This window comes from Lucilia cuprina, chromosome 2 (genome assembly GCF_022045245.1).
Source record: "Lucilia cuprina isolate Lc7/37 chromosome 2, ASM2204524v1, whole genome shotgun sequence".
Classification (NCBI taxonomy): Eukaryota; Metazoa; Arthropoda; class Insecta; order Diptera; family Calliphoridae; genus Lucilia; species Lucilia cuprina.
In genome coordinates, this window is record NC_060950.1 from 15,774,793 (window position 1) to 15,800,126 (window position 25,334).

The 25,334-nt window shown below is 30.0% G+C and overlaps 1 protein-coding gene across 1 annotated transcript in view; it reads left to right on the forward strand.

Moving 5' to 3' along the window:
* The first annotated feature begins 1,092 nt into the window (after positions 1-1,092).
* Positions 1,093-25,334, forward strand: part of LOC111679700 (CUGBP Elav-like family member 1) — a 136,737-nt gene continuing 112,495 nt past the window's right edge. Inside the window, exon 1 of the mRNA XM_023441304.2 lies at positions 1,093-1,139. Within this exon, the coding sequence (XP_023297072.2) occupies positions 1,109-1,139 (31 nt within the window). The 5' untranslated portion in view covers positions 1,093-1,108. The remainder of the gene's footprint in view (positions 1,140-25,334) is intronic.

The window sequence follows — 25,334 nt, forward strand, 5'->3', positions numbered from 1 at the left end:
AGAACTGAACTAGAACTGAACTAGAACTGAACTAGAACTGAACTAGAACTGAACTAGAACTGAACTAGAACTGAACTAGATCTGAACTGGAACTGAACTAGAAGTGAATTGGAACTAAACGTGATCTGTGGTGGTGTGTTCGTGTTTGACCAACTATAATTTTACCTTGTTTGATGATAATTTTGTGTGTGTACTCAAGTAAGGAAGTGTGTATTAATTTGTTTAAGTATATAGAATGAGTATTTTTTATTATAATTAGTAGTGCCACTAATTATTATAAAACAAACATTCAAGCTACAATCTGGTTAATATTTTAAGTAGATAATTTAAATAAATGAACTTTATTTAAATTGTTTATTTTAAAAATGCAATTTTCTATCATACTTCTAATTTAAATTCTGTAAAAGTAATTTTTCTGTTAATATACATAATGAGTTAAAAGCAATTTCTTTTTTTCTATAAATTTCAATTCTTGCACTAAAAAAAGTTCTTACAAATTCAATTTAATCATTCACCCTCATACCAAATTTTGGTTACATTTTATCCATTATCTCTCCATTTCTTATTGATTTTTTAAAACTGTTATATGAAAATCCATTAAAAAAAACCAACCACTAACTAACTCCATAACCATATTCAGTTTTCCATTTAGATTCATACAAGTACTTAGTGTATATCAAAAGCATTAATCCATTCAAAGCCATAACCATAACCTCAATATGTAGTAGTATACAAATGCAAGAATATTTCAATATTTTTATGTTTATTTTTTCCTTTTTTTCTGTAAAATTTTGCATTAAAGAAATTTTGTTATAAAATCCATTTGAAGAGAAAAAAATAGTTGAACATTAATAATACAATTGGTATTAGAAGATAAGAAATTTTTGCAAAAATTTATTAAAATTTGTTAAAGAATTTAACACTTGTGAAGTTGAAATTTTGGTATAGAAGAAGACTAGGGTTGTGTCTAGTCAAAAAATGTGTCCGATGGTCGATTTTTTTTTTAAATTTTTCAATATTTTCAAATTAACATATTTTTTTATAAAAATTTGACATTTTAACATCTTTTTCTTATTTTTCATTCCAACAGATGCATCATCCTATACAAATGAAACCGGCTGACAGTGAAAATCGAAATGGTAAGTTTTATCTTTTTTGCTCTTAAATACTATTACAGTCTTTACATTTTACAACATTTCTTACAATTACAAAAAAAAATACATTAATGCTTACAACCAACATAAAAAGTTGTAGTTAAAAAGTCTTGCAAACATACTACAGTGAATATAGTAAAAATACTTTATACACAATCATTGCTAGATCATAAAATAAAAGCCTTTACTAGTTTTCATTTTAGCCCTAAACCAGACCTGTTTTCTTTTCTTTTTTATGAAGAAGATAAATTCGTTTCGAAGTAGAGAAAAACAAATAGTGAAAATTACTATGCTAGTTAGAAAAAATATATGGTTAACTATAGACAAAACAACAAAAAGGCAAAAAGCATTTGTAAATCAATAGATGCATTGAGTGTTATATTTAGTTGAACACATTTGTAAAAGAATATGTACAGAAATACGTTTGTGTTTTATATGAGCATGTGTTAGAATTTCTCAATCACATTGGATGATTGCCTATCCTTTGATTACAGATCACATTGACTATTACTATGTACTAGTGCTTCTACTGCTGCTTATTAACAAAATTGCAAAATTAAATTTTATTTAAAGAAATTTTATTTTTCGAGGGAGAAAATTCTTTAAAAAAGGGGATTCTCTAATATATTGATAACAACCAACAAATGATGCAGATAACAAATATACTACACTAAAAATAATCCAAGATTAACTTAATAAAAAAATAATGGTACTACTCTTCCCGTTATATTTACGAAAATTTCGTTTATAACACGAAATATTTTAATTATTAACTGAAATAACAACAACATATTTTAAAATGTAACTTAAAAAATATTTCCTAAAATAAACAAAATTGTTTCTAAAAATTTTATGCATTTAAAACGTAAACATTACGTACAATTTCGGATATGTTACGAAACAATTTCGTAAATATTAAGAAATGTTTGGATAATTTTTAATGAAAACGTACTCAGTGTTTAGCATAAAAGTTTAAATTTAAATAGATGCGGTCACTTAGATTCACTTGTAGATTTAAGAGATGTATGACACCTTTATTCCGAACTCAGTTCCAAAATTTAACTCTGTAGGTGTTATCATGTCAAAATTTCGTTTCAAAATTTCCCAAAATTAAAGTAAGTGCCTGAAAAAGGATATACTACAGAAATAAACTGGCCAAATTGCTGCTTACTTGACGTATGACCCAATGCAACGATATGCTGGTTATTTCACTTACCGACTATTCTTTGAAAAGATTGGACATAAGGTCTGATCAGAGAACAATATAATCTAGTGGTGGGTGGCTAGTTTCTCGCAGGACTGTATCCTGTCTGATCAGTTGGTAGAGGTTCCTTCAAGATCCACATATTGAATGTGATTTAAACCTAAATTCACAGAAAGAGTGATTAGCAGTAAAGTCTATTATTCGGGATAAGTTCAGTGCTGTTTCACAGATGCTAACAGCACCGAAGCGTTGGAGATGAGTTGGTATTAATTGTATATGAGGCAGCGATATAAGGGCCTTGCCAACCCGTATTCCTAGATTAAGAGTGTCGTATGTTTTGCTCTTATGAATGTGGAATGTGTGGTTGGTGAATGGCGATGGTTGAAAAGTGTCTTAAACAAATGTCATCATTGAATTTTCCTTTATTGTTCATGTCAGATTTACATACGAAGCCGAAGGGCTTTACGTGAGTACTTGGCCTTATTTCACGGTGGTACTTAAAAAAACTAACCACTGCCCCTTTGTGTTTCTTACACGCAGGTAGCAAGAAGACATCAGAAACTTCAGAAAACTCCACCTCGTATATCCAATCTCTTCATTATTAGCTCAAGTCCAACATTTTATTAATCCTTAGTCATGCTCTGTAATTCGTATCGCTCCAGCATCTAGGAACGATAACAGAAATGTACCATGAAAATCATATTCAACGTGTTGCAGTCTTTTAACCAAGTAACCCTCTCCCCACGATTTGCGGTTTAACCACAGCCACTACGTGGATCCCGACGAAACCACAACCAACTGACCAGCCAGGGCATAGTCCTGCGGGCAACTGGCCATCCGTAGTACCAGATTATGTGGCGCTCCGGTTCGACTTCTTTTCAATTTATGTAAGGACTAGGCCGTAAATTGTCAACACCAATTTATAGTCCCGGAAGGTATCACCTATCTACCCCCGGATTGCAATACAGCATGATGTGATACTCATCAAGGATATATGCCCGGTGGGAGGGCGCAAGATTTACCACAGTGTGTTCCAGTGAGTAAGAACAAAGTCTCTGCTCATTTAATGGATTCGTACTACGGTCTACCGGTTACGTCTCTTAACGCTGTTGCCGACTTAACAGAGTCAATCCCATGGTATTAAAGGGAAGTGATATTTGTGCACCGCGAAAGGTAATCAATGAGACAGCAATGTTCAGAGATTAAATAGCTCAAGTACTTGAGCAGAGTGCACGTATTCTGGAATTCCATATACGTAAGTTGTGGTGGTGATTTGGTTTTTATTTAAACTTTTTTCAAATTGTCATTATAGTAAAAATTGTCGCAAATTTTGATTAATTTTGTTTCTTTTGAAAAATTTTACAAAAAATTTGTTTTTATAGAAAGTTTTTGGAAAAATTTCATTAAATAGAAAATTTTCTTTGTTTTTACTAAAGTTAGTATTTTTTCTCTCTTTCTTTTTTTTTTGAGATAGAGTGTATTGCATCGATTGTGCCAATAATACTAATACATATCAGTGTATCTGTAAATTGTATTCAATGTTACAACATCACAGCTCAACTTCAAACGAATATCAAAGCTACAAATCCATTACAAAAGCTATTGGCATTGGTTATTTACAACAGAAATAAATGAATAGAAGATAGAGGAAAAAAACACAGCAAAAATAGAAAACAACTTTTCGAAATTTAGAAAAGTTAGAATGAGAAAATGCATATAAGTTGATTCTATAACTGCAATAAAGTATTAACTAGATTGAAATGATAATCTGCATACATGTACAAATGTATGTATGTATGTATTGTAAATACATATCAAATATAAAATTTACAGAGATGCTGTCTGTAAATAGCAGTCGAATATAAAGGGAATTATTATTATCTGAAAATCGATTTTAATCAATATAAATTGAGTTTAAAAGCAAAATTTACTTCAAACAAAAGACGAAATATCATGAAATAAAAGTTTAAAGATATTTAACTCAAGCAAACATATAGTGGTTATAGAGACGCTATATTTATTTTCCAAGCTGTACTATTATTTCATATAGTCTATCTGGGAGTGAAAAACATACATCTCTTCGTAATATAAAAATTGATGATGGTGCAAATGATGTTGTTCCTTAATGCAAAATTTACAAAAAAAAAAAAAAAATTAAAAAAAAACAACTCACAACAAACGTAATTTTGAATTGAAAGAAAATATATAAAGATAAATGAGTATTTGTTGTTACAGACAAAACAAAAAAAAAATATAGCACAACAACAAAAAGCCTTATTTATTAAACACAACAACAGTTACAAACACATAGATACACATACATATATCTGCAAAATGCATTATGCATTTATTACGCATGCATGCATGCCTGACTGCAAATAAATATGTATGTAAAATGAAAGAAAAGTAATTATTATTGAAAATGTTATTTTACTCTATTTAAAGGATATTGTGTCTGTATTTTTTCAATTTTGTATTTTTAAATTTTCTATAAATGTAAAATGATCCATTATCATTTAAATTCTATTTCTATATTTTTTCAATATGAGTCCGAAAATCAATTAGAAATTAATTTTTAATTTACAAGTAGTTATTGCAGATATTTTCAATACAGTAAGTTTTAATAAGTAATATATTGACAATCAAATATTAGAAATATTAGTTTTAGGAAATAAGCCATTCAACCGTGTAATGGAAAATGTGAAGGAAATGTAAAACTAATCATATAAGTAGAAATTATTTGTTAAAAAAATAACAGCATATCATCATTATTTATATTAAAATGTTAAATACACAATTACGTATAGGTCTGTTTAAAGTTATTTAAACATAACCCTCCATCTACCAATGATTTAATCCTAAGCTAGTTCAGTTCTAGTTCAGTTCTAGTTCAGTTCTAGTTCAGTTCTAGTTCAGTTCTAGTTCAATTCTAGTTCAGTTCTAGTTCAGTTCTAGTTAAGTTCTAGTTCAGTTCTAGTTCAATTCTAGTTCAGTTCAAGTTCAGTTCTAGTTCAGTTCTAGTTCAGTTCTAGTTCAGTTCTAGTTCAGTTCTAGTTCAGTTCTAGTTCAGTTCTAGTTCAGTTCTAGTTCAGTTCTAGTTCAGTTCTAGTTCAGTTCTAGTTCAGTTCTAGTTCAGTTCTAGTTCAGTTTAGTTCAGTTCTAGTTCAGTTCTAGTTCAGTTCTAGTTCAGTTCTAGTTCAGTTCTAGTTCAGTTCTTCAGTTCTAGTTCAGTTAGTTAGTTCTAGTTCAGTTCTAGTTCAGTTCTAGTTCAGTTCTAGTTCAGTTCTAGTTCAGTTCTAGTTCAGTTCTAGTTCAGTTCTAGTTCAGTTCTAGTTCAGTTAGTTCAGTTTTCTTTCAGTTCTAGTTCAGTTCTAGTTCAGTTCTAGTTCAGTTCTAGTTCAGTTCTAGTTCAGTTCTAGTTCAGTTCTAGTTCAGTTCTAGTTCAGTTCTAGTTCAGTTCTAGTTCAGTTCTAGTTCAGTTCTAGTTCAGTTCTAGTTCAGTTCTAGTTCAGTTCTAGTTCAGTTCTAGTTCAGTTCTAGTTCAGTTCTAGTTCAGTTCTAGTTCAGTTCTAGTTCAGTTCTAGTTCAGTTCTAGTTCAGTTCTAGTTCAGTTCTAGTTCAGTTCTAGTTCAGTTCTAGTTCAGTTCTAGTTCAGTTCTAGTTCAGTTCTAGTTCAGTTCTAGTTCAGTTCTAGTTCAGTTCTAGTTCAGTTCTAGTTCAGTTCTAGTTCAGTTCTAGTTCAGTTCTAGTTCAGTTCTAGTTCAGTTCTAGTTCAGTTCTAGTTCAGTTCTAGTTCAGTTCTAGTTCAGTTCTAGTTCAGTTCTAGTTCAGTTCTAGTTCAGTTCTAGTTCAGTTCTAGTTCAGTTCTAGTTCAGTTCTAGTTCAGTTCTAGTTCAGTTCTAGTTCAGTTCTAGTTCAGTTCTAGTTCAGTTCTAGTTCAGTTCTAGTTCAGTTCTAGTTCAGTTCTAGTTCAGTTCTAGTTCAGTTCTAGTTCAGTTCTAGTTCAGTTTTAGTTCAGTTCTAGTTCAGTTCTAGTTCAGTACTAGTTCAGTTCTAGTTCAGTTCTAGTTCAGTTCTAGTTCAGTTCTAGTTCAGTTCTAGTTAAGTTCTAGTTCAGTTCTAGTTCAGTTCTAGTTCCGTTCTAGTTCAGTTCTAGTTCAGTTCTAGTTCAGTTCTAGTTCAGTTCTAGTTCAGTTCTAGTTCAGTTCTAGTTCAGTTCTAGCTCAGTTCTAGTTCAGTTCTAGTTCAGTTCTAGTTCAGTTCTAGTTCAGTTCTAGTTCAGTTCTAGTTCAGTTCTAGTTTAGTTCTAGTTCAGTTTTAGTTCAGTTCTAGTTCTACTTCAGTTCTGCTTCAGTTCTAGTCCAGTCACAAAATTTTCATAATATTTGTTTAATTTGTAAATGTATAATAATTTTAATTTAAACATGAACTGAAAAAGAGAGGGAAAATTATTTTTAATTTCTCAAGTATTTTTTCCATATATGTATATGTATGTTTGCCTTAATATGAGATTATATGTGCATATGTGTATATTTGGCTTTATAATCCCTTTATATATTTTTATACCTGTCATCATTTCATATCTAACACATCGAAATATCGGTTTAAGACTTAAGCAAATAAATATTTATATTCTTGATCCTTATTAGATTCATATACAATATAGACATAACCGTCCGACCGTCTTTGCGTCCGTCACCATCCGACATTTATAGACAAACTTTAATCTTATTCTGCAAAACCTTTTAAAAATCTTTATCATATGGGTACATAGGATTCGGCATTACTGAATACAACACTCTTGCTTGTTTTATGTGTAGTTATATCCTTCCTGCTTAATGTTGTTGTTTGGTTTAAAAACAAAATAAATAAAAAACAGTTTTATATTAATCTTTTAAACAATTTCAATAAACATTCCAAGTAAGAGTTTCTGTAATTACTGTTAACACATGCGTTTTACTTTTGAATTTGTTGTTTTTTGTTCTTTATTTTCATTTATTTAATTTCTGTATGTATATATTTTTTTAAGTTAAATAAAAATAAATCTGTAAAGTACATGAAAACACTCATACTCTTGCTGAATATACTAAAACATTTTCAATCCAATAATAAACACTATGGGGTGATAAAGTAAAAATTTTATATAAAAAATGTATTTTTTTTGCTAATAAAACAATTCTATAATATGTGGGTAATGCACTTTTTTCAAAATACATTTATACGACTTTTTTCCATTGTGCAATATATATATGGGGAAATCATACACATTATTTCATTTAATATATACATATATACATATAAATGCAATAGGAGTTCTCTTAAACACAATAACTATTCAAACCATTCATACCTTAATACAATACCATTCATGTTTAATTCTCTTAAAATCAGAGATATTAAGGTACCATTGTATGTAATGCAATACCAATCAAGTTGAAAATGAATTAATTCATTTAAATGGAATTAATAAATTGTGAATACAAATTAAATAGGGGGAATGTAAGAAAAAATCTACTTCAAATTTAAATGCAGTAATGATCATTTTTTATACTTATGGCAACAAAGGGCAATAAAGAACATTTTAGAATAATATGTTCTTTATAAAATATGGTTCTTAAATAAAATATGGTTCTGTGAACTTGCTTATATCCTTGAATTTTCTCCATACATCAATCTTTATTTTAATTAATTCTTTAAAAGCGCTGCTATTAAAAGTTACTTTGAATAAAAAGAAAATCCTTTGAAATGTATAGATTTACCTATTGTTCATATGTTTTGTTTAAGCTTCTATAATACAATTGCTATTAGAAGGTATTTAGCATTTATTTTTCAAAGGGTTTCATTAAAAATGCGTTATTTAACGTGCCAAAGTCATCCAAACGCAGATTTGAACTTTATCATTAAATGCATCCTAACATATAAACGATTTATTCTTATTTAAATACTTCGCAGAGTTACTTATTCCCCAGTGTATTTTATGGCAAATTGATGCTTACTATTCACTTCTCATTTTTCCTGTATCAAATTTGTAAGTATAACAATGCTTGAGAGTTGAGTGTTCTAGTACAGTTATAGTTAAGTTCTAGTTCAGATCAGTTCTAGTTCAGTTCTAGTTCAGTTCTAGTTCAGTTCTAGTTCAGTTCTAGTTCAGTTCTAGTTCAGTTCTAGTTCAGTTCTAGTTCTAGTTCAGTTCTCGTTCAGTTCTAGTTCAGTTCTAGTTCAGTTCTAGTTCAGTTCTAGTTCAGTTCTAGTTCAGTTCTAGTTCAGTTCTAGTTCAGTTCTAGTTAGTTCTAGTTCAGTTCTAGTTCAGTTCTAGTTCAGTTCTAGTTCAGTTCTAGTTCAGTTCTAGTTCAGTTCTAGTTCAGTTCTAGTTCAGTTCTAGTTCAGTTCTAGTTCAGTTCTAGTTCAGTTCTAGTTCAGTTCTAGTTCAGTTCTAGTTCAGTTCTAGTTCAGTTCTAGTTCAGTTCTAGTTCAGTTCTAGTTCAGTTCTAGTTCAGTTCTAGTTCAGTTCTAGTTCAGTTCTAGTTCAGTTCTAGTTCAGTTCTAGTTCAGTTCTAGTTCAGTTCTAGTTCAGTTCTAGTTCAGTTCTAGTTCAGTTCTAGTTCAGTTCTAGTTCTAGTTCAGTTCTAGTTCAGTTCTAGTTCAGTTCTAGTTCAGTTCTAGTTCAGTTCTAGTTCAGTTCTAGTTCAGTTCTAGTTCAGTTCTAGGTCAGTTCTAGTTCAGTTCTAGTTCAGTTCTAGTTCAGTTCTAGTTCAGTTCTAGTTCAGTTCTAGTTCAGTTCTAGTTCAGTTCTAGTTCAGTTCTAGTTCAGTTCTAGTTCAGTTCTAGTTCAGTTCTAGTTCAGTTCTTATTGATATCTAGTTGAGTTCTAATTAAATTTTAGTTAGGTTCTAGTTCAATTCTATTTCATTCTTGTTCAGTTATAGTTTTAGGTTATTTAATTTAGATCCTCCTACTTTCTTTTACAGAAAATATCTTTTCTGAGTAACCTGTAGGTATTTTTTAGTATATGTTGATATTTCGGAATGTGCTTTGAGTAGATACAGAAGTATCTAAACATTCATGTTGGCTTTTCATTGATTCACTTACCTTTGGACAATGAAAGTACGAGTAGACGTTTCAAACATTTCTTTTGTTTTTTTTTTTCGTCTGTTCGATATGGAAATCAGTTACTAACACCTTAATTTTTCAAAGGAGTTTGTTGTTTAACTAAAAGTACTCTAGGTATGTTATTCTACTTAAGGCAGTGTCCATTGAACAAATGTATTGTCAGAGGCGTTGATAGACAGAGAAAAGCATTTTTCATCGATACCAATTGAAGAACATGTTTAAGTTTGCAAGTATGCTTGTAAGTAATGTATTTGTATGCAAATGTGTATTTAAGCAGATTTCTGAGGCTAAATGGAATACCTAAATGATAACAAACATTAAGAGCTGTTGTATTGTGTTTAATTCTCCACTACAATATATGTACTTCTAGCTGTATAGTATTTCGATTTGTATTGTGTTTTGTATCTTCAGTTTAAGCACATTAGCAATGTGGTATTTTATTAAAAAAATAACACTAGCATATCCTTTTAAAACAATACAGATACTGCAAAAATCATTTGTTTTACTATGGAAAGTATTTTAAGGGTATATAATCTATGTATGTAAGTTTGAGTGTTTCAATGAGCATTTGTTGGTATGTTAACATACATATTCCGGCATAAAAAAGATACTGTCCCGTATTAGTAATTTAGTACTGAAAAGAAGATTTTGAATTTCTTTGCTTTATTTTTCTTTATGAAACCAAATACATACATTTTTTACCCATACAATTTCAACATAGAAATGTACTTATTAACTCCCTTTAAAACTTCCGGGCTATTTTAGAAAAATCTATGTATTTTAAAATATTTAATTAAATTCCTCATGAATTTTCTTTTCATACGTTTCGTATGAAATACAAGTAATGTGTATTTGTTTGTATATCTATGTATTTCACACAGATAGCAAAATCTTTTACATTTAATGAGTTTGTATTTTTAGTTGGTTCTCTGGTTACTTATCTGAACAGAGGTTGCTCGTTAAAATAACATTATTGCATTGATTTTTTTTCTAAAATATTTTAAATACAATCACAACTGCTTGAAAGTATGTAAAATTAGAGAAACGGAAAAAACTATATTATAAAACCCAAAGGCTAAGCGGGTTTAGTAGTCTAGTTATAGTCTAGTCTATAGTCTAGTCTATAGTCTAGTCTATAGTCTAGTCTATAGTCTAGTCTATAGTCTAGTCTATAGTCTAGTCTATAGTCTAGTCTATAGTCTAGTCTATAGTCTAGTCTATAGTCTAGTCTATAGTCTAGTCTATAGTCTAGTCTATAGTCTAGTCTATAGTCTAGTCTATAGTCTAGTCTATAGTCTAGTCTATAGTCTAGTCTATAGTCTAGTCTATAGTCTAGTCTATAGTCTAGTCTATAGTCTAGTCTATAGTCTAGTCTATAGTCTAGTCTATAGTCTAGTCTATAGTCTAGTCTATAGTCTAGTCTATAGTCTAGTCTATAGTCTAGTCTATAGTCTAGTATATAGTCTAGTCTATAGTCTAGTCTATAGTCTAGTCTATAGTCTAGTCTATAGTCTAGTCTATAGTCTAGTCTATAGTCTAATCTATGGTGTAGTCTATAGTCTAAATTTTTTGTATAACTTCCTTGATTAATAAGTAAATAAATTAAAATCTATTTCAGTTCTAGTTCAGTTCTACTTCAGTTCTCGTTCAGTTCTAGTTCAGTTCTAGTTCAGATCTAGTTCAGTTCTAGTTCAGTTCTAGTTCAGTTCTAGTTCAGTTCTAGTTCAGTTCTAGTTCAGTTCTAGTTCAGTTCTAGTTCAGTTCTAGTTCAGTTCTAGTTCAGTTCTAGTTCAGTTCTAGTTCAGTTCTAGTTCAGTTCTAGTTCAGTTCTAGTTCAGTTCTAGTTCAGTTCTAGTTCAGTTCTAGTTCAGTTCTAGTTCAGTTCTAGTTCAGTTCTAGTTCAGTTCTAGTTCAGTTCTAGTTCAGTTCTAGTTCAGTTCTAGTTCAGTTCTAGTTCAGTTCTAGTTCAGTTCTAGTTCAGTTCTAGTTCAGTTCTAGTTCAGTTCTAGTTCAGTTCTAGTTCAGTTCTAGTTCAGTTCTAGTTCAGTTCTAATTTAGTTCTAGTTCAGTACTAGTTCAGTTCTAGTTCGTTCTAGTTCAGTTCTAGTTCAGTTCTAGTTCAGTTCTAGTTCAGTTCTAGTTCAGTTCTAGTTCAGTTCTAGTTCAGTTCTAGTTCAGTTCTAGTTCAGTTCTAGTTCAGTTCTAGTTCAGTTCTAGTTCAGTTCTAGTTCAGTTCTAGTTCAGTTCTAGTTCAGTTCTAGCTCAGTTCTAGTTCAGTTCTAGTTCAGTTCTAGTTCAGTTCTAGTTCAGTTCTAGTTCAGTTCTAGTTCAGTTCTAGTTCAGTCCTAGTTCAGTTCTAGTTCAGTTCTAGTTCAGTTCTAGTTCAGTTCTAGTTCAGTTCTAGTTCAGTTCTAGTTCAGTTCTAGTTCAGTTCTAGTTCAGTTCTAGTTCAGTTCTAGTTCAGTTCTAGTTCAGTTCTAGTTCAGTTCTAGTTCAGTTCTAGTTCAGTTCTAGTTCAGTTCTAGTTCAGTTCTAGTTCAGTTCTAGTTCAGTTCTAGTTCAGTTCTAGTTCAGTTCTAGTTCAGTTCTAGTTCAGTTCTAGTTCAGTTCTAGTTCAGTTCTAGTTCAGTTCTAGTTCAGTTCTAGTTCAGTTCTAGTTCAGTTCTAGTTCAGTTCTAGTTCAGTTCTAGTTCAGTTCTAGTTCAGTTCTAGTTCAGTTCTAGTTCAGTTCTAGTTCAGTTCTAGTTCAGTTCTAGTTCAGTTCTAGTTCAGTTCTAGTTCAGTTCTAGTTCAGTTCTAGTTCAGTTCTAGTTCAGTTCTAGTTCAGTTCTAGTTCAGTTCTAGTTCAGTTCTAGTTCAGTTCTAGTTCAGTTCTAGTTCAGTTCTAGTTCAGTTCTAGTTCAGTTCTAGTTCAGTTCTAGTTCAGTTCTAGTTCAGTTCTAGTTCAGTTCTAGTTCAGTTCTAGTTTAGTTCTAGTTCAGTTCTAGTTCAGTTCTAGTTCAGTTCTAGTTCAGTTCTAGTTCAGTTCTAGTTCAGTTCTAGTTCAGTTCTAGTTCAGTTCTAGTTCAGTTCTAGTTCAGTTCTAGTTCAGTTCTAGTTCAGTTCTAGTTCAGTTCAAGTTCAGTTCTAGTTTGAAATAATTATGTCGTATATTGTCACATGTGTGTATCTCACTCAATGCTAGTTGCTTGAAATAAAATATACAAAATATCATTTATTTAAATTTTGAAAATTTTTTATATTAATGCTGCCTCTTAATGAACTTAATAATTGTCATATTTTTTCCTCCTTAATACGCATTATTTATCCCACAATAAAAAATTGAATTTCGCAAATCAAATTAACGCCCTAAAATTCAAGATGATAAATGTTGCACATAGTTAAACACACATATGAAACGATTTGTTACATCAAATCGTATTCACTGTGGCTATATGACTCTGTTCATTATTCTTCGCCATATGTATATACGATGTGCACGTAAATATGCACTATCTTCATATATATCTTGCATACATATAAAATGCATATTTCTAGATTTCAACAAGGTGTTTTAGAAAATTACACATAAACGCCAGTGTGCTCTGCTTTGTGCTTGTGGGTTTTAATCGTACCGTAACTTATACGTTTCTAAATTACTAAGTGACTAAATTTATGGTCACACTTGTTAAATTTGTTTTTTTCTTTTTCTATCTCTGCCTCCGATCATCAAATAAATGACACGTTAAGCTAGAAAATTTAATAAAATATCTAAATGTGAAAAAGTATAATAAACTGTCATATTGTCAAAATGCAGCAGCATGTAAATGTTTTTGGACACAGCTAGAAAATATCGCCAGTGGGTAAATAATTATCCACATACAAACAAACATTCATACACAAATATGTGTATATATGTACATTTTTTACAAATATAAAATAAAGAAATATTATTAAGTTTTTATATTCATGCTAAGCCCATAAACATATACCAATAGGCAGATGTTTGCAAAAAAGCATTCTATTGACTAGACTATAGACTAGACTATAGACTAGACTATATACTAGACTATAGACTGGAATATAGACTAGACTATAGACTAGACTATAGACTAGACTATAGACTAGACTATAGACTAGACTATAGACTAGACTATAGACTAGACTATAGACTATAGACTAGACTATAGACTAGACTATAGACTAGACTATAGACTAGACTATAGACTAGACTATAGACTAGACTATAGACTAGACTATAGACTAGACTATAGACTAGACTATAGACTAGACTATAGACTAGACTATAGACTAGACTATTGACTAGACTATAGACTAGACTGTAGACTAGACTATAGAATAGACTATAGACTAGACTATAGACTAGACTATAGACTAGACTATAGACTAGATTATAGACTAGACTATAGGCTAGACTATAGACTAGACTATAGACTAGACTATAGACTAGACTATAGACTAGACTATAGACTAGACTATAGAATAGACTATAGACTAGACAATAGACTAGACTATAGACTAGACTATAGACTAGACTATAGACTAGACTATAGACTAGACTATAGACTAGACTATAGACTAGACTATAGACTGGACTATAGACTAGACTATAGACTAGACTATAGACTAGACTATGGACTAGACTATAGACTAGACTATAGACTAGACTATAGACTAGACTATAGACTAGACTATAGACTAGACTATAGACTAGACTATAGACTAGACTATAGACTAGACTATAGACTAGACTATAGACTAGACTATAGACTACTATAGACTAGACTATAGACTAGACTATAGACTAGACTATAGACTAGACTATAGAATAGACTATAGACTAGACTATAGACTAGACTATAGACTAGACTGTAGACTAGACTATAGACTAGACTATAGACTAGACTATAGACTAGACTATAGACTAGACTATAGACTAGACTATAGACTAGACTATAGACTAGACTATAGACTAGACTATAGACTAGACTGTAGACTAGACTAGACTATGGACTAGACTATAAACTAGACTATAGACTAGACTATAGACTAGACTATAGACTAGACTATAGACTAGACTATAGACTAGACTATAGACTAGACTATAGACTAGACTATAGACTAGACTATAGACTAGACTATAGACTAGACTATAGACTAGACTATAGACTAGACTATAGACTAGACTATAGACTAGACTATAGACTAGACTATAGACTAGACTATAGACTAGACTATAGACTAGACTATAGACTAGACTATAGACTAGACTATAGACTAGACTGTAGACTAGACTATAGACTAGACTGTAGACTAGACTATAGACTAGACTATAGACTAGACTATAGACTAGAATATAGACTAGACTATAGACTAGACTGTAGACTAGACTAGACTATGGACTAGACTATAGACTAGACTATAGACTAGACTATAGACTAGACTATAGACTAGACTGTAGACTAGACTATAGACTAGACTATAGACAAGACTATAGACTAGACTATAGACTAGACTATAGACTAGACTATAGACTAGACTATAGACTAGACTATAGACTAGACTGTAGACTAGACTAGACTAGACTATGGACTAGACTATAAACTAGACTATAGACTAGACTATAGACTAGACTATAGACTAGACTATAGACTAGACTATAGACTAGACTATAGACTAGACTATAGACTAGACTATAGACTAGACTATAGACTAGACTATAGACTAGACTATAGACTAGACTATAGACTAGACTATAGACTAGACTATAGACTAGACTATAGACTAGACTATAAACTAGACTATAGACTATAGACTATAGACTAGATGAAAGACTACACTATGTACTGAACTATAGGTAGAACTATATACTACACTACAGATTTTACTATAGATTATAGAATAGTTTCATTTAAACTAATAATTTCAATAACTATATAATCTCTATATTTTTCTCTTTTCAGGTAAGTGTACATATTAATAAGGATACATGAAATCTTCAATATGAATGCAAAGTATCTCAAATATAATTTTGTATATCTACAACTCTGTTTGAGGCAAAAAAAAACGAAAAAAACCCACAATCTGCCACATGAACGAATGACTTAATAAATGATTGCAAAATGTCAACGGTTTGTTAGAAAATTATCTAAAATAAGATTTATTTAATTCATGTATGTGCGATTTTTTCTCTGTTAACAAAAACATTTAAAAGTATTTATCAAAATGCAATCTAAAAAACAACATAAATGAACCACTCAAATAAACTATACAACAAACCGAAAACAAAAACTAAAGAATAATTTAATTAAATGGCGTAAAACGAAGAGATGCAAATGAATAAAAGCAAAAAAGTGATACAATACCAAATATACATATATTTTCATTGATATAGTTGGGTATGATGAGTTTAAAACTTGTTGATTTTTTGATTAAAATGCTTGCATTCCTGCAACTAGACAACAATCGTACAACGCTACCCCAGCCAATCAACAAAACAGTCAACATACACCAAGCTCAACGATCAACAAGTGTGTGTTACTACTAGAGGAATTTATGCAATTGCAATGAAAACACAACTCTGTCATTTTTTCGCACATTGTAATTTTTGTCAGTCAGTCTTCTACTGGTTGGTTAGAAGCAATTGTATGGTTGTCTTCTTCGGTGCCACTATCTGTTTATGTTCTATGAATATGCATGAATATGTTTTCGACATGTTGTACGTTAGAAATATTTAACAAATGCATTTTCTTTATATGTTTTTATTTATATGTATAGGTATGTACATAGTTCTTCTTCTATGACATTTGATAAAATGCCAGAAATTTTAACAATTCAATCCTATTTTGTAAGCTGTTCGAAGAAACTATGTCTACGTTAGTACATATGTATGTACAAAAAATGACTAAAGAATAATAAAGCAAAAATAATTGACAATAGTATAGTGTCTATATAGCTGGGTGTGAAAAAGTGTTGTCAATGCAATTTGCTGATTACAGAAGTACTTTTCTGTAGGATTGGAAGAAATGTTCTTAGAATATAGAAAATAAGATACTCTATCTCATTTGTTCTTCTCTTGTATATATCAAGATAATCTATAGTCTAGTTAACAATCGCGTCTATAAATGTATCCATAGTCTAGTTTACAGTCTATAATCGACTACAGACCATATTCTCTCTTTGATTATATAATACATGATATACTAGTCTATAGGCTAGTCTACAGTCTAGTCTATAATCTAGTCTATAGTCTAGTCTGTAGTCTACTCTACAGTGTAGTCTATAGTGTAGTAAATAGTCTAAGCTATTGTCAAGTCTATAGTGTAGTCTATAGTATATAGTCTATAGTCTAGTCTATAGTCTAGTCTATAGTCTAGTCTATAGTCTAGTCTATAGTCTAGTCTATAGTCTAGTCTATAGCCTAGTCTATAGTCTAGTCTATAGTCTAGTCTATAGTATAGTCTATAGTCTAGTCTATAGTCTAGTCTATAGTCTAGTCTATGGTCTAGTCTATAGTCTAGTCTATAGTCTAGTCTATAGTCTAGTCTATAGTCTAGTCTATAGTCTAGTCTATAGTCTAGTCTATAGTCTAGTCTATGGTCTAGTCTATAGTCTAGTCTATAGTCTAGTCTATAGTCTAGTCTATAGTCTAGTCTGTAGTCTAGTCTATAGTCTAGTCAATAGTCTATTATATATTCTATATAGGTATTCTTTAAACCGAAAACCGCTGTATCATTTTTTTTGTAATTTTAGCGCTTTATTAATCACCAAATAAACATTACTTGTTTTAGATAGTTTATATAAAAGGAAAAATCTCTTCTTAATTATTTATTACGCAAAATTCTCTAGAGTAAGTAAAGGCATTATCAAAAGGCATGAACACAGTTCAACAAAAACACTGTCGAAATGGGCATATGGACGGACTGACACATAAACAGTGTGATAGTTTTTCCATTTTCAATTTAATTATGCAAAATTAACAAAAAACTAGTCATTTCGTACCCAAGTCCTCTATAATAGTTTGGGGTATAATAGGTTTGTGCTTGTGTTTGTAACACAGACACACATATTGATGCTACTGTTCCATCCGTTTATCTATCGGGTTTATTAACTTCTGGACCCAAGTGTGATGCTTATTGATTTATTTTAAATATATCCCAGAATTCTTATAACCTTAGCATTCAGGTTCACCCATGTAGGGTATTATATATCGATGTATGAAAGCTATAAAATTTTCTTTTATAGCTTTTGGCACTTTTATTTAAGTTTTCTTCAATAGGGAACATTTTACATTTCTCTCGCTCTCTGTCTTGTTTAGTAAAATTTATATGCCACTAGTTTTCGTATTTAACTGTAGATACATGTGGCATATAATGTGATATTAAATATTGGCGGCATTACGTCGTAGTTTAAATGTTTTTACGGTGTGCTGAGCTGCAACAAGTACTATTTGACTACAGTTGAGTGCGTGTGTACAAGTTGCATTAATTATGCGAACAAGTGTAAATTATAGTGTGTGTCTCCGTGTGTGTTTGATAGTGTTTAAATAATTTTTTTTGTTTTGTTTTAATTTTATACACAATAATCGGATTCTATGCAATAATAAGCATAAATTAAACTGCACAACAGCAAAAGTGTTCAGCTACAGCACATTGCTTACGTTTTCCAAAAAAAAGAAGAAAATTATTATATTTTTTTCAAAACAATAACAATAATATTTAAAACAACAACAACAATAACAATAACCTGCTAAAAGCTAAAGCTAATTTTAAGGGTAAAATTTTTGCTGACTGCTGCCTTCCACCCTGGTATTACTATTATCATAATGTGGTAGATTTTACTTGCAGATAAATGTATAATGCTTATCAGGATAGAGGTGTTGCACGTTGCACAATTGTATTGTATCTCTAATGTATGCAGACAACATAAATATAGTGTGGATTGTTAATGTATATTTATATGTGTATGTATTATTTATCTCATTAAGTGTGTCTGTTGTAAATATACTATACTTCTATAGTATATTCTCTAAATTATATGACACGCAATTTATGTTGTGCTAATGATGTTTGACTGATTTCATTTATAGAGTTGCTTATTATTTATTTATTTATTTATTAGGTGGGTTGGAAACTTTTAAGTGACTTCAATTAATAGTAAAATGTTTGTAGTCAACTGCAAATGTTGAAAAAATCTAGGGAAATAATTTTTGCTCCCAGCCAATATTATACATTTTGCAAACAATTTAAAATTTATGTTTGTCATATACAATTTTGACTTCCTCTATAAATATTATTGCCTTCCACTGTCTGTCACTGTCAAAATGTACTTAATATTACTAGCAATATTTATGTATATGTTTACTTATATTCACGCAATTCTGTTTAAATGTATTTGCTTTTTCCATATTTTATGTTTAATTAATGACTTTATTAATTTGCAAATTAACAATGTTGACAGGTTAAATCAATCGTTAAAATCGCACATTTAAACAGGAAAATTTTGAATATTTATAAAGTTTTTTTTTTCAAATATAAAACTGAAAGTTTATTTTTCAGGGAAACAATATTGCTATAATTTGAAATATTTTTCATTTGCCTAATTTAACAAAATATTTAGAAAATATTATAATAAGTAAAAGCAAATTAAATGGCTTATGCAACAAGTAACATCCTTTAAAACTTGTGATTAGAGACATTACGCAGCAATAATAAAACGAAGTGCTTCCAAAACAATAACATTTATCACCACTTCAAAAGTAGCACTAAGTAATCTTCGGAAATAATGTTTATTGACTTCTAAAGAAGCGAAAAAAATTCAATTTTTTTTGTAATTAAAGGTATATTTTTTGTACTGAAATTTTTGGAATTAAACTTATTTGATTTGGAATTTAATTGATAATTATTTATTTTTATATTTATTTATGTATATATAATTTGAGTCAAATAATAATAGTACAATATCACTTCCTGAGAATGACTTCAGATGTAGTGCATTTGGAATGAAATAAAAGTGTTAAAATTATTACTTCTTCAGATCTTTTTCAGTACTTCCATGAAGTAAATTCGACTTCTTTTTCGCTTTTTTTTTTTGCTGGATAGTATCATGTTAGTAGCATCTTGCAATAGACAAATTTCGCGGAAATTTATGTTGAAAAAATGTTCTAATTATCAAAATGCTTAGAAGACAAAACATCACTGAAAGGATTAGAATAATAAACACTATACTATAAAATATATACACTCCTGGTTCCAAATCGGCAAGAAGTTTTTTAATAACATCCGTTGTCAAGTACGTACAACAACACTATATAATGTGGACAACGCAACGTTGTCAATATTGCAACAATTTGTTGTCGCAATCTAAATGTTATGCACGTTTTTTTTAACTTTTAGACAACTATTGTTTATTAATTTTAAATTTCGACATTAACATTGCATAATTTTGTCATAATGTAATGACGGATGTTATTGACAACGGAAGTTATTGAAGAATATTATGTCAATTTGGTACCGGGCGTGTATATTTACTTTTCCCTTTGTGTAAAAGTTTGGAATGCAAACATTTTTCTTCAACATTTTTATACCTACTATCAAAATAGATAGGGGGTATATTGTTTTTGTCATTCCGTTTGTAACACATTGAAATATTCGTCTAAGACCCATAAAATTATATATATTCTGGGTCCTTATTAGATTCTAAGACTAGCCATGTCTGTCCGTCTGTCTGTCTGTTGAAAACACGATAGAGTTCAAATGGAAGTAGCTAGCGAGCAGAAATTTTGCACAGATACTTATAGTTGATGTAGTTTGTTTGATATTGAAAATAGGCAATATCGGTCCACGATTTCGCCTAGCCCCCATATAAGGCCCCCCTTAGAAAATAACTGACTAACAATGAAACAATGGATCGATTTTAACAATTTTTTACACGCTTCGTCCTTGGATCAAAAGAAGAGAGATTTTGAGCCGATTTGTATACTTTAAGATGGGTGTAGCACTAATATTTTTGGCTGTTACTAACATCAGCACAAACTCATAAAACGCTTCTCAATTTATAGGTGTAGGGTATAATAACTGAGTCGATAGTTATAGATAATATTAATGATATGAATAATCAGAATTTTCTCTGGAATTTCAATCAAACTTTTTAAATTCTTTATGATTATTCGTAAGTGAACATGGTGTTCTGAAAAGAATATAAAATATTATTGTCTTATAGAAACTTTTATAAAATAAATTTTCCAAAAAAATACAGATTCTAATAACGAATTAAATACATTTTTTGGATAAAAGTTTTTTAAGTTTATATATACTTATTAAACTCTTTAATGTTCTAAAGACAAAAAAAAAACTTAATTAAATTTATCGAATAATGTTTGTGTGTATATATGTTTAATTGACATATAATCATGTATGTTGCCTTGTATATTTTATATGAATTTGTGTAATAAACATGTGTTTTTTTTTTTATTATTATCAAAGAGAATGTTTGCAACAAAGAACATTCATTGTTGGAACAACAGAGAGAAAGCAAAAAAAAAAACATATTTAACATGATTAAAACTACATTTCTAATTAATGAATAATTTATCTCAACATGATACAAATTAATTATTCCCAATACAAACAATTTAATTACATAGAGAAAAGTCGGTAAACAGACTAACACACACACACATACTTATATAAACAAATAAACGCAAACAAACCTATAAAAGTATTAATGTAATAGAGTATTATTAAATAAACTAAACTTCAAAAGTATTAATTCCTTTAAAGTTAAGCTTTACTTAGAGTTAAAGTCAATAGAACAGCCCTAAAGTAGGCTTTAGGTTTTAACTAACAATTTTAAATTTAACTATGATAGACATGCCAGATTAATTTAATATTTCAAATTGGATTTGTTTGTTAAATTTATTACTTTATTAAACTGTTTTTAATTACAGCTGATTGCCTACTATAAATTTATTTATCTGCTTACATTTTAATAAAATTGATGACTGATTTTTTTTTTTTTTTTAAATTTTACATTTTCATATAAATAAATTTCTATTTAAATAATAAACATTTTAAACAATATATGAAATGCAATAAAGCGTTTATAAATTAGTAATGCTGTGTTCAAATTTAAATAGATATTTTACAAATAAAAAATATATACATATGTATGTATTTGAAATGATATGTCATATTTTTTCTACTCTAACATAAAATGAAATAATAATTTTAAAATCAGTGCATTAAATTAGAAATATATAAACAAATAAATGGTAATATTACATAAAGTCTTTTATGTTGTTTTTGTTATTATTGGTATTTAAAACAATAAATGTATCAAAAGTATATTATTGGAAACATTTGTTAAATTGATGTATCTAATAGAGTGTGTTGTTTTAAGTAATCCAGCAAACATATTCATAGAAGTATAAGTTTCCAAAATTAATGTCATTCCCTTACTCATCTTTCCTTCAAGCCGTGGTGTCTTAGTATAAGACATTTATCCAAATCACAACAGGTGTTGTACAGTTGTATCGTAGTATGTCGTAATTATTTTATTATTAATTTGTTTTTGTGTAAAAAGAAATATGAAATACACCAATAAGACATCGATTCTGAATTGGACAACCAATTGTAAGTGCTTTACGTGAAAACCTACCTTGGCGGCCTTAGTTCACGGTGTTCTTTTTCATCTACTGAGTAGACTTGAAAACTGTGTACCATGCCCCAACAATTAGTAGCGAAGCATAGATCAATATATCCTCTTGATATGGCTTCGTACTACTACGTTTGTTGAAAAATGCCGTCTATAATCATAGTACTTTTCAAATCTCCACAGAACTTCTGATACTAAGTTAGAAAGTAAAAAATTACTTATGATAGAAGTCTCAGATCGCCTTTTTTTGAATGATTAGCTTCAGATTCCACCATTGCTATTGGGTTTTCCTTGGTCTCTACCACCACCTATATGGACCCCATAAAGCAATTCCTAAAGCCAAAGAAAGAATGCTAAAATGTATGTAAAATATGAGATGCAACAACTTGAACTAATCAATGCTGCAAGAACTTATATAGGATAATGGATTACACATGCCGACAAAATTTAAAAAAAGTTCGACCAAGTTTGACTTTTCTGACGTTACAAAAAGGCCAAAAAGTAACGTTTTATTTAAAATTCTGGACATGAAATCTCAAAACCTATATGTGATGAGCCCAGATTTAGATTTAGCGCAGCTCAATCTTTTAGAAAAGTATACTTTTATCTCTGCGTTACAAATTTTCGGTCTGTGTTTTATATTGTAAATTGTATCGTATGATGATTGCAAAAACATTATTCATGTAATATCCTAAGTGGGCACTTATCCATCTTGACAATGTTCTAAATTTGTCATAAACTATATCTCAAATCCCAGATGTCATGAGACCAGATTCGGTGAAGCTCAATCCTTTAGAAGAGTATGCTTTAACATTACTTTGGTCCCGGAGCTAAAAGATAACACAGTTCTCTTTTGTAATTTGTATAGTTAATATTATCGTATAGTGATCGCAAAAAGAGATTCAGGCAATTATAAAGTATCTATGAGGAGTCTCTGTTATTTTTCGAGTAGACACTCACCTCTCTTGTTGATGTCCGAAATTTTCCATAAACTATCATACGCAATCATGAGACCATTATATCTTTTAATATAAAACTTGAGGTACGACACGATATCTTATAGGCAGATGTGATGAGTATAGATTCAGTGCAGCAAAATCCTTTAGAAAAGTATACATTAACATTACTTTGGTTTCTGAGTTAAAACTTTGTCGGACTGTGTTATCTCTTGTGAATATTATCGTATAGTGATCGCAAAAACGCAGATGTGATAAGGCCAGATTCGGATTCAATGCAGCTCAATACATTAGAATATAATACTTTAATCTCTTTATTAGAAATTTGTTAGCCTGTGTTATCTATTGTAAGTTGTATCGTATAGTGATCACAAAAATTGCACTCATGCAAATCAACCTCTCTGGTTAATCCGAAAATTTCCATTAACTATTTTATCTTATGATCAGATCATTACCCCATTTACTAGACTACTTAGGTTAGAAATTGATGATCACAGGAGCTGTTCTTGAATAAAATATAAACATAACTACTTTTTTGATTAACATGCAGCTCGAAAACGTCGTCTTAATTTATTTAAGAAAGATTTATAACATTTCCTGATCGAACGTTAACACATGCCTAACGCAGCAATGGCTGCTTTAGAGTGATACAAATTGATTTGCAGCACTCATAGACCCTTTTATATGTCTAAAAGAGTTTCTTTTAACATCATTTTATCGAACCCATATGTTTCAACGACAACTGGGTCTTCGTTCCGAAATGACTAGCGACAGCTATATAATAAATCGGAAGTTATTTATCCAGAAAAGAACGAACAGTCTCATCCTAACTGCAACTGATCATATCTTAAGAGGTATCTGTGTATACGAAATATTCTGATCAAATTCTTGTTTGGTTTACCTTAATCTGCTATCCTGCATGTCCTTTTGCAATCGTACATTTTTCGAATCCAACTTCATCAGTATGGAGCTTTAGCCTGCATTAGTATTGCTTTGTCATCCATTATCAAAACTATGAAGTCCTAATACGTCCGTTTTATGATGTTTAATGATCTTGCTATTCAAAATATTTACTGGGCTTTTGGTCGTTCGTTTAAAGTACTTAACGTACATTATATCAGCAGGCATGTTGTTCAGTCCGTAATTGTCATGTTTTTTTGTAACTCTAAATAGAATATTAGATTTTATTTTCTAAAATGTATGTATTTATTGTTGATATTTGCAATTGAATTAATGTACTTGTTACTCATACTCTATTTATTTAATACTCGTAAATACTCACTCATTCATTTAAAGCAATAGGTAAAGTAGGTACACGACTTAGTTGAGAACATTAAAATCATACTCAGAGAGATATTAGAACGCAATGTGAAAGATAATCCATGGAAGAATAGAAAAAAGGAACGCTTTAGAATATCCAAAATTTTTTATTCCATTTTTTTACATAAAAAGATCATATCAAGATCGGAACTATTCAGTCAATACTTTCTATTCCATACTTTCTCAAGTCAATAATTTAATAGCTATTTGTCTCCAGTGACAGAAGTCACATTAAAAAATTCAGTCTCCGTTCACTCTCTTTAATAACACATGCATTACATTGTTTTTGTTATTACTTAGACATCATCACCAGCATCAACATTATATAGTATTTTAGGAAACTACAACAACAGCAAAAAATTGTGCATATGTCTCTTTAATTATTCTTTGAATTTATACCGCCAAAACTACATGTTCATGTTTTACATTATTTACACACATAAACGAAAAAGCTCTCCACCGCTAAGTACTAAACAAAACATACACATACATTCATATATACTATTACAATATTAATAAAGCAGTGATGGGCAACATGTATACTATACCATAATGTTCACTTTTTAAAAACTAATCAAAATCTCCTACCACATACTAAGAAAAACCGCTATTGACGCTAAGTTTTTGTGTTTACATAAATCCTTGCACATACAATTTCGAAAAATACTCATAACTGTGCTAAAAATACAATTCTCTCATTCTCATTAAAACAAGTACAATATTTGTACTTGTATCATTTGCTCATTAGAATTTTACGGAGTACATTACAAATATTACAATACAATCAATTAGGAGGAAAAATATTTGAAAATGAAAAAAAAAACACACACACACAATGTATTAAATACTACAATATTCAAAACATCAGCTTAAAAACAAAATCATCTGATTTGTTTTATAGAACAAGAAAGGCTATGCCGAATCTTAAATACCTAC